The sequence below is a fragment of the Antrostomus carolinensis genome, unplaced genomic scaffold (assembly GCF_000700745.2).
Source record: "Antrostomus carolinensis isolate BGI_N321 unplaced genomic scaffold, ASM70074v2 scaffold5342, whole genome shotgun sequence".
Classification (NCBI taxonomy): domain Eukaryota; kingdom Metazoa; phylum Chordata; class Aves; order Caprimulgiformes; family Caprimulgidae; genus Antrostomus; species Antrostomus carolinensis.
This window is the reverse complement of record NW_010298818.1, coordinates 13,440-28,244: the sequence shown is the minus strand read 5'-3', so window position 1 is coordinate 28,244 and position 14,805 is coordinate 13,440. Positions and strand designations below refer to the sequence as shown.

General features: G+C 41.0%; 1 protein-coding gene across 1 annotated transcript in view; it reads right to left on the bottom strand.

The window, feature by feature from the left end:
• Positions 1 to 486: 486 nt before the first annotated feature.
• LOC104520777 (nuclear receptor coactivator 7-like) overlaps positions 487 to 14,805 on the bottom strand; it is a gene marked incomplete at its 3' end in the record, with an annotated part of 22,289 nt that continues 7,970 nt past the window's right edge. Inside the window, exon 2 of the mRNA XM_010162568.1 lies at positions 487 to 740. Within this exon, the coding sequence (XP_010160870.1) occupies positions 487 to 740 (254 nt within the window). The remainder of the gene's footprint in view (positions 741 to 14,805) is intronic.

The window sequence follows — 14,805 nt, the reverse complement described above, 5'->3', positions numbered from 1 at the left end:
GGGGTGGGAAACAAGCTTTCCAGTGCACAAACTCTTTGACATCTTATTTAAAAATATGTAATTAATTTACTTGTTTGTTCACACCTCAGCAGACAAAATGACTATGAATTAAGAATGAAGTCTTAAACAGTATAACATTAATTTATGAAACAAACAACCCCACCAAACAACAATCCCAATGCCATAAAACACTGAGGACAAATCTTAAAAAAATTAAAATAAAATGCAGTAATAAATTTCACTGTTGCCCATAACAACAGTGAGTTTTAGAACTGAGAAACAAGAAATATATATGGTTTAAGAACTGCAATGTTAAATTCAGAAGCAGACAATATGCAGAACTACAAAATTTTGTTTGTTTTTTGTGGGAAGGATATCCAAAGTCAATTATCCTTTCAAGGAAGGCCTAGAGAGTATGAGAAAAGCATACTAACAAGCTATCAAAGCAAACATATTTCAAAATACTATAGCATTAACATAACTCACCAGTACTATAGTATCTTTTAAGTTCTGTGCGTCTGATGTCTTTCAGTTGATTGTATTTTTTCTTTTTCTTTTCTTTGTCTGGAACAGTTTCCTTTTCCCCAGCAAATTTACAGTTGTCTTCAGAGGAACTGATTTGCTCCAAAATAACTTTACTTTCATCATCTTTCTCCGAAGATGTTTTAGAAACAGGAGATCCGAGGGAATTGGCAGGGACAGTCTCGGTGTTTTGTTTGGCTTGCCTTTTCTTTTTCAAACTGTGCATAAAGGAAAAACCCACAACATTAAGATACAGTGAACCTCTACAGAAAAGTTAACTCACTTGATAACCTGATCTTTTAAAAATTAATTTAATATCAGAATTCCTTACAACTGAGTAAAAACCATACACTTTGCATCAGCAACATGTTAGCTGAGATTATCCTATAGAACACTCATCAATCGTCATATCATCATCTCAAGGACATCTCAATAATAACAAAAAAGGTAATAAAGTATTGACTGTTGTTTACTGGGGAGGAAGAATAGGGAAAAAGAAACAGAAACCATCAAAAAGTTGTTTTGTTTTTAAACCACCATACATCTAAATGTAGGAACAAGACACTGAATCCCATTTTCAAGATGAAGCTTAGGATAAAATAAACCCTCAGATCATAATGTATTATAATACAACAGCTACCATAACTTCACAGTCAACTGCTCTTGCTTTATAAAGCTACTTGTTTTGATACAAACTTGTTACTTATTTCCATTTTGTCCAGGGTTATCTCCCAGAGGCCACCCATGCTACTCGACATCTGTTCTTGCACAACCCACACCACCCGGTACTGCAAGTGTCACCCAACAGCTCCTTCCGCAACGCGACCGACGTGGCCGCAAATTGCTTGTGCAGGAACATTTCCCAGCTGCTGCAGCTCCTCTGAGAGAAATCTTAACAGCTGCCTATAAATCTTGGGACTTGTCACTATAGCAACAAGAGTATTTTCTTTTTCGAAGACCTCTTGAAGCACAGCTCAAGTGAGAAAGATGTTTCAGGAATCTTAACATGGAATCTTCTGCTAAATCACCATCTTTAGCACTGGCTTTGCTTAGTGAGAGCAAAGGCCGATTTTATCTGTAATCTGGCTGAGAGCCAGTGACACTAAAATAGTCCTCAGTTAAGAATCACTGACACAGACCACAAAAAACGACCAACTAATCTATCTAATGATCCTCCTCTCTAGTACATTAACTTCTTGGATACAAGGTACCTAAGGGAGGGAGTAGTTTATTAATCTCCTTGATGCTAAAAACTGTTACGTGCACAAGAAGAATTACGCATAGAAAATACAGACAATCAATGAGTCACCACAAATGGGAAAAGGTTATATGATCTCACAGCAGTAGTTTATGTAAGGGAAAACTTAATACATTAAGTTATTAAAGTAATGCAGGCATTTCAGAGATTTTTCCTTCCACCTTTTATATTTATATACTATTAATATATCTTTGCAGGCTACAATATAAGAATTAATATAGAGAGTATTTCAGAACTATAGTAAGACATTTCAGGCTTGTTTGTTTTTTGTTGTTTTTTGGGGGTTTTTTTGAAAGAAAACATTAAAACCAGTTCCCAAGTTTAGAATATCCAGCTTGAGACCTCCGAGAGGGGTCAGTTTCTCAAACCACATAGGACCAACACTTCTCAGTGATGCATTTCAAAAGATTGTCTTGCAAAAGCTGTGTCTATCACACACACATGTATACCTATTTCTTAAATGCTTCCCAAAATATGATAGGAGGCGATTTACATTCTGCAGCTAACTCGGTGACAATGCTGTGGTTTCCCATTCATTCAAACCCACCCATTTGCAAGACAAGTAGTAGTTGCTCTGCACAGCAAAAGAGATTTAGTGTGTGTGAAACTTCACAGATCAGGTCCTGACTACATATGAAAACAATCTACAGGGATTTATAAAAGTGAATACATCTATATAACAAATTGAGTGTTTTGTTTAGACTAATGAAAATTTGCATATGCAAAGGAAGCTTATTTTTGACTAATGAGCCATAGTCCTGATCAAAGGCTGCTGTAGCAACCACAAAACATTACAGTCACGTTGCATACACAATGTCTATATTTAGCCCTGGCAGAAATCTTCGCAAAGCAGCGCTCTACACTGACATGGCACAGCCTTACCATGGTTGCACTTGATTCCAAACTTGTAAATGAGTCACATCCCTGACTTTTTACTCTAGTGACTCAACAACCTTCCTGTACATGAGGGTATCACAGGGTACCCAAATCATCTGCTTCAGCAGATGAGAACTGGCAAGCACCCCACTGCCAGCCCCATTTCTACTCACACTGCATCAGAGACTTCTGTCCTCAGATTCATAGTCTATTTGTTTTAATCACAAACTCTGTTAAGTAAGCTTTCTGTAGTATAAATGTAGTATCTCAAAACAAGAAAAAAAAAAGGTTGCCAATGGAAACATAGAAGCCTTCTTTGGATGTGGAAAAAACAAATAAAGAGAAAAACCTCTCTAGAGGTCAACAGTCCTCGTGACAATACTAACAGCTTCCGTCAGTATTTTCCTTAAAACTTACTCATTTGAACTAGAGTTTTCAAAGTTGCCCCAGGAAACTTTAAGAATAAAGAGCTAAAACAAAACTGGTCCATGAGTGACAGAAAAGACGAAAGCAGAAACAAGCACCTGAACTGACTGACAGCAACATAACTGACTGACGGTTTTCCCCATAGCATTTCATCTTGCCTGTTTCCCATGTACCACAGCCCACCAACAGTTCATCACAAAACCTACAGCACAGAATTACAGAACAGTTTGGGTTGGAAGGGACCTTTAAAGGTCATCTAGTCCAACCCCCCTGCAGTAAGCAGGGACATCTTCAACTGGATCAGGCTGCTCAAAGCCCCATCCAACCTGACCTTGAATGTTTCCAGGGATGGGGCTTCTACCAGCACACAGCTGCTGCTGTGGATGGGCAATGCCACAGGTACTTTTCAGGTGATCAAGAATCTCTGTACTCCATAATTTCTATTCCATCCTCATGGTAGGCATCAGATTTTCAGATAGTGCCAAACCTCCTCCTCCTGCCCACTGCTCCATTTCAAGGCAATGACCATCCAACTCTCAAAGCAGCAACCTCAGCACTAGAAAAAATACCAGATGAGGACCGAGTATCCATGATGTTTATCACAGGACTCAGAGTTACTGCAGCTCTACTGGGGTTATGATCTCTGCTCATAAGATGCTGCTTCTAGAGGTCTCTAAACCCGGGCCAAAATCATCCCAAACCCTCCACCTCACTCACTCTTGAAAAACCTCAACTATAATATCCCAAGGAACCAAAACAAGCCTTTAACAGCATTTCAAACCATAACAGCAGCCTCAAATTTACTATGCTTTTTTGACATTATGTACATCCTCTTAGTAAACTAAATACAAAGTCCTGTATACAAACAAGGCAATTCGTTACTAACATGTAGTGTTACAGAGCAGCAGAGATTGGGCTGTGAAGAGCACAGCTGGAGGGTTTACTGCATCTTAAACAAAACTCCGTCCCCTTGAGGCACCCCCCTCAGCCTCCACTCCCCCTTCTCTCGCATCCACCTGCACATCCCAGCAAGGCAGACTGGGTACCCACACAAGCTGCCAGCCCCTCTACCACTCTGATTTCAAACCCATCACCTCCTGAAGAAGTTGGAGGCTGAAAGTCACATCTGTTCTTCTCCCAGCTCTCAGGTATTTCCCAGCCTTCACATCAAGAGCTGCCATGGAAGACAGAATTAAGAACACCATTTGTCAAATTATGTCCTTTTCCAACTACTTTGGAAGATTTCAAGTGGTTTTGTTCAGTTTTAAAAGGGATTTCTCTGAATAAAACTAACACTCAGCTTGTCCTAATGGTTCTGAGAGCAGAAGGGAGCTGAAAGCCACATAAGTTTAAAAAAAAAAAAATAAAAAAATTAAATCCCTCAGTTTCACCTGTGTCAGGTTTTGCAATTAAATCAGCCTTTCAATATCATTTCCTGTGATTGGATAAGGTGTTACTGCAGATGATGTTTGTTTTTCAGTACCAGACTTAACAAATATGTTGTGCTTCACTACAAAAGTTGATAGGGGAAGGAAAAGGGAGAGAGAAAAGGGAGGGCAGGAGAAACAAACAGCTTATCTGAAAAATACTCAGGTTCCTGAGGAAAGAGTTACACATCTGTAATTTCATTCAGATGCCAGATAATGTTTTTCAAGCTAATTAGTTCCAAATATTTCTTGTGAATTTATATAGAGGCATCCTTTTATAGCTCCTCAAAATGTTCTCTGAGCAACAGCTGATAAGTTATTTTCTAAGTCTGTCCAAATACAGAGTTTTCCAGTAAAAGTTTTCAGTCTGTTACTGTGCACAGCGGATGGCACGGGGCCTTTTCCACTGAGTCCCCTGAGAGTCAGAGGAACTGCTTCTTAATGGGCACTGTGAGCTGGCTGCAGAGACCTTTCAGGCTTCTACCCTACAGAGGGAACAGGGAGCATAAACTTTCTGCAACACAACGACTGTTCTCATACCATTTAGAAAGACTAATGATTCAAAATGGGCATAATTTCAGAGTAGGCAGGTAAAAATACAAGGTCAGCAGTGCTCACTTAAATTAATTTGCAACTGAGCTTAATAGCTTGGGCACTGACTTAAAAGAGCTAGGAAAGATTTAAAGAAATTGCCTACTTCATCTTCCAGACCCAAGTCTATCTGACTGCCTACAAAAGGCAAATAAATCTGCATTTTTAGAATAAACAGCCTGAATTTCCCATTACACTAACAAGGCAGGTAGTTAGTGTGAAAAAAAAAACCAACAAACCAAACTTGATCAGAGAATGAAGGGGTCACGATATCTGCACAGCTTTCACTAGAAGACTACCAGCAATCAATAAAGCTATGCAACTCTGACACTGAGACAATAAAGAAATGGAAATCTGGAAATTTTTTTCTGGAAATTTCATTTGGTTTTAGTTAACACTTACTCAACAGAAATGCCTAACAAACAATTGAATAGGATCTCATTTGATATACAATAATTAATCACAGACAAAGAACACTAGGTCCATACCGTAGAAAGTTCTAAAAATCTCCTAGGACAATAAGGCATTATTTTTATGATGTATTAGATTAGTAAAAATCATACAGCACAGACAACACTCACTTTAGAAACAAAAGCATCTAACAAAGAGGCTTTCCAAAAATATTAAAAAAGGAGGAAGTGAGAAGGGAGAAGAAGTCTTCATTCTGTCTTGAAGCTGACACAGTTTTCCTTTTGGGAAATTTTCCACAATGTGCATCCTCTAAAATGTGCTTTGATATCTGGCATGTAATCAGCTTAACATCCTACACAGCACAAACAGATCATGTTCTACAAATGCTGGGGTTTTTAATCCATTTATGTATATATACAATAAGGTTAACAAAACTTGTAAAAAGGAACTTTAAAACACTTCAAACATCTTAATCTGTTTTGTTGCCATCAAGATTCCTCTTAATTTACTTTGTATAAAAAATTATATACATCCCCAATTATTTCATTCAAAATTAACCATTTTCATCTTAATTTAAATCTCTACACTCCATATAATAAGTACTAATTTCTTTGTACCCTATGTGTTATCCAAAACAGTTAAATAAATCAAATTCATGACATTAAAAAAGCACTATGTACAGAAACCTTAGAGTAAAAATCCCCATTAGGCACCCACTGGTCTGATCCTAGTCAGCTATGTTCTATTCCAGCCCACAGAGATCGTCCACCTCCCTTTCACCCAGCTCAGTGCCAGCACGACTTGGCCAGCTCCGGGCACGGCTACCCTCTCATCCCATCTGATGTAACCTGACAAATAAGCAATCTCAGACAAAATAAATCATTACTGTTTGCAAAGCCAAAGGAAGTCAGACTGCTTGCCAGACCATAACGCTTCACTCCTGACTTCCGCAGTGCAGCTACTTTCACTTCACAACAGAAATGAATACAAAACCATTCATCCTCAGTGAGGTATCTTCTTATAAACAAGGCAGCATCCACCCTGCAAGAAAGCATCATGCTCCATGAAACACCAGCCATTTCAGGTATGCATCCTGTTTTGGACACGAGCGAGCCACAAGGCTGTATGTTTACTATTAAAACAGACTATTAAGGCAAAAAGAAGGGATGGAACACATTTTTAATTTTTATTTAAACAATTAACTGCAGAAGGAAAAAACCTACCAAAAAGAAAAGTAACTCTGAAATAGTTACCAAGGACATCAGTGTGTGGTTGCAGTATGGCAGTTACAGGCACTGAAGTGTCCATAGTCTGGTCATTTCAAATGACAAACAGCATCTACAGAAAGCTCTGATATTAGTAGCACATGTCAAAGCTAGAAATTTACACTTTTATCAGAACTTCTGTTACTAATTTACAACAAATACCTTCATCAGGTTTCACACATGGTCAGTCATCAGCAATGCTCAAGAAAGTTGGCATGCTTCAAAGAGTAAAGTGTTGTACTGATACTCAGGGTATGTTTGTTTTCTTCCTGATACTGCCATTAGCTTACAAAACCAAGTCTCTCTGCCTCTGTTTCATCATTTGTAATGTGAAGGGAATGATTTGTAGTAAAGCTGTTCTGAAATTTTAAAGGCATTGTATGTTTTGACAGAAAAAAGTTCTTAGATTAAATGAAAACGTGTTTATTTTCCCCCCAGTCTTCTGACTGGTATCAGGGAATTTTAAATATCCCACTTAAGCTGTCTTATGTTTATTTTGGGGGGGAATAATCAACATTTCCCAGGGTAAAACTCCAGAGAGTTTTGAGCTGTTGGAAAGTTTGTTTTCTTAAATTTAAGAATGGGATGTTCCCATACAGCATAATAAACTTTATATTTTCAAAGCATCCCCATTTTTTCTGTTTATTTAGCAAAAGAGGTTCTGATGTATTCAGCACTCCATTACTATGACAACAATTTAATAAAATCTTTTTCCATAGGGAAAGGATTTTGGAAAGCTGTTTTGTTTGATTTAGACATCTATTTAATTCCTTCTCTCATAACCTCAGTTACCGCAGGCTCTCAAAGAGCAGATTTAGGCAGAAGGCAAAATGAAGAAATCCCTCCCTTTGGATGACTCCTTTAACTTTGTCTAAAGTTCATTTAACAGGCTTGCTCAATTAAACCCACACCACGGATCTATCTTGTCACACATACCAACTGGACTCTTACCACACTCCCATCCTGCTCCTCCTCTTCTCCTCTGCTAATGATGCCAGGTCTTTCTCCTACTGTGGTGCTCATTAATCATCCCAAACAGCTCCTACGCATGCAACAAATTCTTCCCAAAGCGGCTCGGCTCAGCAAGACACACTCCCCACACCGAAGCCCTGGTCAGGGAGGAACGGTCTTGCCCCATCATCTCCAGCCGGTGCTGGGCTCCAGCTGCTCTCCTCACGTTCGGTGCCAGCTCCTGGAGCCACCACTCCCCTTGACAGCAGCTGGATGAAACCATAAGAAAAAGGGAACTGCAGTTACAAGGAAGAGGAGGATATTACAGGGAAGCCGCACAGATTCTGCACAGGAGACTCATATCCTACTAAAGTTATTAAGATTACTTGACAAGGACAATGAGCACATGGTAATCAGGCTGGCTGAAATACATCTCAAGTTCTCCCCAAAACTTTGATAAACTCCTCCCTCCCTGCCTCAGCTTAACACTCTTCAAGACACTCAACTTCCATAAAACAAAGAGGAAGGCTCTTTTAAATTAGTAACTGATTAATACAGCAAAACAAAGTGCAAGACTTCAGAACAATCCAAAAGAAGAAAGAAGAAGACAAGGTCCATGGAGAGTTGTGGGGGATGTGTACCACTCCGTACAGTCACTGCTACACACCCATTCTCAGATTAGGTAAATACCAAATTTTTCCTGATAATACAGAGCCAGTTTTAGTATCAAATAAATTGCCTGAAAGCAAGTCGGAAGGAAATTTAGCACTCAGTGACTCAAACAGCAATAAATATTTACAATGAAACAATAAAATAGTAGATGAAAATCAATGGTCAGATAAAGTAAAATCCACAGGAAATGTGCCAAACATTGTGCAGTGATAATGTAGCTCAACCCACCTCCAGGAAAAAGTCTCAGGGAATGGTATTTTACTATCGCTTATATGAGAAATACCAAGGGCACCACATTAAATTATTTAAAGAAATACTTTCAGATAAGGTGAAAAGCAGCTAAAAATAAATAGCTTAGGCATGCTGTGTTGGCCAAAGACACAAACAGACACAAAAAGCAACTATGAAAATTCATCATGGCAGGGCACATGAAGCACTGTGGAGAAGACAGTCACAGGGATACAGCCTTTTGGGGCTTTTTTGGGTTTGGTTTTTGTTTGTTTGTGGGGTTTTTTTGTTGTTGTTTTTGTTGTTCTGCAGGTACCTACACTACAAATTGCTAGAAGCCTATACACCTTTGGGCACACTCATGAAGGAGTCCTACCTGCATTAACTTCGAGGATTCAGGAGGGGCACAGTACTACTCAAGGAAAAGCTGATAGCTCAAAGAAGCATTTTAAGCCACTTTCGTCAGCAAGAGAAGGCACCTCTCTCTGGTCACCACTGATCCTGCAAAACTGACAATATATAAAATAATTTTTCAAAATAGGGTCACTCCCCCTTTAAATCCCACTTGGCTGTGCTGACATTTTTATCAACACAAAGGAGAAAGCCAAAAGGGGAGACATAGAATCACACAGAATTGCCTACATTGGAAAAGACCTTTAAGATCATCAAGTCCAATCATTAACCTAACAATGACAAGTCCCCGAATAAACCATGTCCCTCAGCACTGTGTCTACAGGACTCTTCAGTCCCCCCAGGGATGAGGACTCCACTGCTGCCCTGGGCAACTTGTTCCAATGCCTGATAACCCTCTCAGTAAAGAAATGCTTCCTAAAAATCCAACCTAAACTTCCCTTGGTGCAACTTGAGGCCATTTCCTCTTGTTCTATCACTTGTTACTTGGTTGAACAGACCGACCCCCACCTCTCTACATCATCCTTTCAGGTAGACAAAGACAATACTGCTCTTCCAAGCAGCAGTGCCAGTTCAAAGGCACTTTGCCCAGACCAAAGGGTTTGTCAAGCTACAGTCTTGCTCGTTCCCTGTAATGTTAAGCTGAGATCAGCAAAAAGAGGAAGCCAGAAAGCCAAACCAGATGCAGGTCACGTTGTGCCCCACAGATCTCTGGACAACAGCACTGAAGTGCTTGTGGCAGACAGGGACCTTCTGGAGAGAGTCCAGCAGAGGCCACAAAGATGATGAGGGGCCTGGAGCATCTCCCGTATGACGAGAGGCTGAGAGAGCTGGGACTCTTCAGCCTGGAGAAGAGAAGACTGAGAGGGGATCTTTCAATGCTTATAAATATCTGAAATGTGGGGGCCAAATGGATAGGGCTGGGCTCTTTTCAGTGGTGCCCAGTGACAGGACAAGGGGCAATGGGCAAAAACTGGAACACCAAAAGCTCCAGACAGACTTAAGGAAAAACTTCTTTACACTGCGAGTGTGACAGAGCACTGGGACAGGCTGCCCAGCGAGGTTGTGGAGTCACCATCTCTGGAGATGTTCAAAACCCGCCTCGACGCAGATTCCTGTGTAACTTGTCGTAGGGAACCTGCTTTGGCAGGGGGGATGGACTAGATGATCTCCTGAGGTCCCTTCCAACCCCTGTGATTCTGTCTGATTCTTCCCACTTACCCAGAAAAGGCACTTTGATGTTGAGAAATTTTCACAAAGATTTGCACTGCAAGGGCTGGGAGACAGGCAGCTTCCCCTGCTACAAAAAGCGAGGAAACAGTGACTCTGCTTCTCCAACAGCAGCAGGGAAGAGGAGAAATCATTGTTTTCTTCATAAAGAAGATCTTAATATTGAGTAAGTTGACTGAACTCTGTAAGTGTAGTCACCTGGCTGACTTTGATGACCCGCAAAGTCAGAGGGATCTGAAAGTAACCATGATCACGAAGCCAGTGACCCAAGTAAAGTAAAAAATTCAATTATATTTAAATAACCACTAAAAGGGATATCTTAGAGAGGGAGGGGACTGAGATTTAAAACACCTGTACACATCAGCTTTTGCTTTTATTTTAAAAGTTATTCTGAAAATTAACATTTAAATTTCAAGGCTCTCTGTAAGATTGCACCATCCTGTTTGGCATGAAACTACAGATTTAATACAGATGTAAACAAAATAGTTTAAAAAAGAAAAACACAAAGAAAAAACATACAACTTCTTATTTTCTTATTATTAATAGAAAAGGTCAGGATGAAAAAAAAATGCATTAAAATGAAGCCAAACTAATGGTTTTAAACTCCAGCTTTCACGATGACGCAATTACCCAAATGCCACCATGTATTTCTCAGGGACTCTGTTAATCACAGCTGGAGCTCACAACGTAAGAGATCCTGTGCACATGCTTACAAACGGGCTGCAAACTCATCTGTTCAGGAGCAAATTTACAGCAAGAAGCATCGTGACACAAGTGGAGAAAGGTTCTATTTAAAGTATTTCAGAGTAATTGTTAAAAACAGATCTCAACCAACCCACCCTGTGTCTCAGTTCTATGTTTGCTTTCATTGTCCCCAAACAACTTGGAACCTATTTCACACATTGAGCAGTTTAATTGGCTTCCTGAATAGAGTTCCCATTAACTGACACTCACTCAGCACAGAAGAGGAAATGCCCAAGCATACTGAAGATCCTGTTACATGGATTAAAGTTCAAAGAAACACTCAGCAATGCTGATAATGAGTGGGAAAATGAGGAATCTAGCTTTAGTGTTTGGAATAATGAGCGATATTGTCTCCTACAATGGACATTTCATAAGTGAGATTGATAATCCCCCTCCACCCAGAGGAGGTACTCGCATCAATGCTTCCATAGAATATGACACCACCTTTTTAACACTATGGTCAAAAGATCAATAACCATAAGTATAAAGATGACACGACAGGGTAGGGCTTGTCTATGTGGGACAGGCTTATGGAAGGCACATACCAATGCAACTTCTCACGTGCATATACCTTATGCTAAAAGAAGTACTTGGCACAGTCCGATATTTTTCGGTAGCCACACCATTATATTAGTGTAACAGGTCCTCCATTACATTTACATTTGTAAGAGACAAAGTGCGTGTTAATTACTACATCTTAAAATTTTCTGTGCTTATTATATCAAAAATTATTTCTGCTTTGACTGAAAAATAGATTGTATTATTTGATTCACTCTTCAGCTGAAGCTTTGAACATGCACTCAAAATTGGAAGGGGAAGAAGCAATTGCCTCATGGGGAAAACAAAGACAAAAAGTAAATCTTGCCCTCTATCAGCACGATGGAAGAGGTGGTGACAGGAGGAAGCAGCAGGTTCTGCTCCATCTGCACCTTCTCCAGCTAGCACAGCACCAAGGCTGTCTCTCCAACTTTCCCTCCACCTACCCCCTTAGGCTGGGGGTGGAGAAGGTCTTGGGAGGGGACAGAGCCAGGACAGCTGACCCAAACGGACCAAAGGGATATTCCATACCATATGACATCTGCTCAGAAATAAAAGCAAGGGGAATGGAGGGAGAAGGGAGGGCATTCATTATTTACAACATTTGTCCTCTGGAGCAACCATTACACATATACTGAAGCCCAGAAATAACAATCAGAAAGTTACAGTGCTCTTGAATTTGCCCTTATAAGGCAGCCCCTCTGCTTAACATTGAGTGGCCTCGCTCCGGGCAGTAACCACATGCACCCAGGCTGCGGCATGGCTGGGGGGTCAGTGCCACCTCCTGCCACTGTCCCCCCTTGCCCATTCCCTTCTGGGCTGGGAAAGAAAGCTTCCTGGCATGCTGGGTCCAACCCCTGCTACGGCAGGTGGGTGGGGAGCTGATGGCCTCCTCTCCTGTCTGATGCCCTGACATTTCACCCCACAGCAGCAGAGCCTTGGGCCTGCTCCCACCACCCTTGCTACAGCTCGGTTCCTACAAGCAACTGTCCCTGTTCTGTTAAACCAAGCAGGATGATTCTTCATATGCAGAAACTGCTCAACTGCACCAGTTCATGGGACCAGAGTCATATGCTCTGGTTTTAAACACAGAATTGCAAAAAAAAACCAAAAAAAACCCCCAAACCGGGTGTTTTGGCAGCATTTGTAACACAAACCACTTCTATAATAACAAAAAAACCCTTAGCCTCAGGCAAGCAAAACTGCTAGGCACAGCACCTGCTGTGGTCCAGGTGGAAAGAGAAGCATCATCTTTTTAATACAGATATTGAACATATGGATAAATCTTCTGCTTAAGGAGATTTGATTTTTAAAGATGTCCAACTGAAACGTGATTAACACCATGAATCCATGTATTTATAGAAGCATTACTGAAAGCAAAAACCCAGCAGCTGACAGAAATGCACTCTTATGTCAAAACCATAAAATATTATTTAAACTAAGTTTACCTGTGATTGGCTAGATGTTAAGTTTATGCCTACTGAAATAGTAGTAAAAACCTCCAGAAAAATAGTGGTAAAAACCTGGATTTACTATCAGTATATTAAGTGATATAGAAGACAAGTTCTCTGTGCCAGAGACTGCTGACAGGAAAATAGTCAGTGCATTAAGCCACCAGAGAGCTGATTTATGGCTCATTTACATTACAAAGGTTTTCCAGCATAAGAACAATTCTCTCTCCCCCTCCCCCAGATTCCTCACCAGTTTTGCTGCTCTCCTTGGGATTTTCTCCCACACAAATCAACAGGAGAAATCCACAGACCTCAATGAGAGACTCCAAGCACAGCTAACAAATGCTTAAATTTCAGATGATCCCAGGAAACACTCCCTGCCCAGACTACAGAGTAGGACAGAAAAGAACCACCACAAACCCACACTTACAACCCACCCCCCATAATCAGACTGGCAGGAACAGGGTGAGCTGGGGAGAAATCCCTTCCAACCCAGTCTGGAAGCTGGATTAATGCTGAGGGCATGAGAGCTTACCAGCCTGGCCCCATGGGAACCCCTAATGCCATCAGGAATATGTGCACAGCCTCAGCCTGTCCAAAGCCCCAGGGAAGAGGGAAAAAGCTTCATTTCCTGGGGGAGGCAGGAGTTGGGGAGCCCCAATGCCCAGAGCCATGCAGCACAAACTGCAGAACATACAACTAATAGTTCAAACACAGTGCAAGCAGACGGTCATTCAGCACCCCCACGCAGGATCCACAGCATTTTTTCCTCTTACCAACATTATTCCCTTAGCTATAAAATGCTTTCCAGTCCCTTGGACAGAGCAAAAACCTGCCTCTCTCCAAAAGCACATACCTGCAGGTATCATTCATCTTTCCCTTTAAACGTGCAGCACCATTACCAGAAACAGACCATCCCAGCAGCCAAACCAGCAATCCCACGTAGCACAGCACATTTCAGAAACAAACAGGCAAAAGTCTTGAATCACAGCAGCAGACACGAGGCAGGCAATTTCACCTCTGGGCCAGAAACACCAGCAACCTTCCCTGAAGGGGGGGGGGGCATGTCTAGCTGGGTTTTCTTTAGTCCAGCAAACTCTAACATATCTCATGATGCTGACTCTTTTCTTTCTCAAAATACTGTACACCCCCACTCCTTACCACGATGTGGTACAAAGCACAGGAGAGCTGAGCAGGGCTCTACCAAAAGGTGGTGGACAGCTGGGATATCCCAGAGTATGAGCAAGAGATGGTTAACAGCACCACCAAAAAGGCAGTATCATTAGGCATGTCTTTAGGTATGTGCCTCCATGTCACTTACACAAAATTGTGGCTGCTTCTGGAAGGGGCCCTCGTGCCACAGCAGCTCTGCCATCCATTAGAGACGTGGCAAAACCAGAAGGTTGAGTTGGACCACCTCTTTTGGTAGCATCTTACATAGCATCGCTTTAAATTGACTGTGGAACACGTGCCCAGTATTAATCCTAAATTTCCACCAGCATTTAAAGCTAGGCTGAGTTTTGAACATTTCACTAGGATTAAGCAGAAATTTATGCAGTAGGTCCTAAGAACAGAAGATATGTCTGAGAGACTGAAGGGACAAGACCATACCTGCAGACACTACTGAAACACAGTGCAATTTTAAAAGGTAATTACATCAGTTTCCTACAGACAACAGTAAAAAGTTGATATATCCACTTATTCAGAAAGCCATCTTTTGATGCCCCCAAATTTTAGATCCTTTAAGATACAACATCTTTAAAGCCCTCCAGGAGCAAGAAGGTGAATGGCACCGCCCCCCAGGA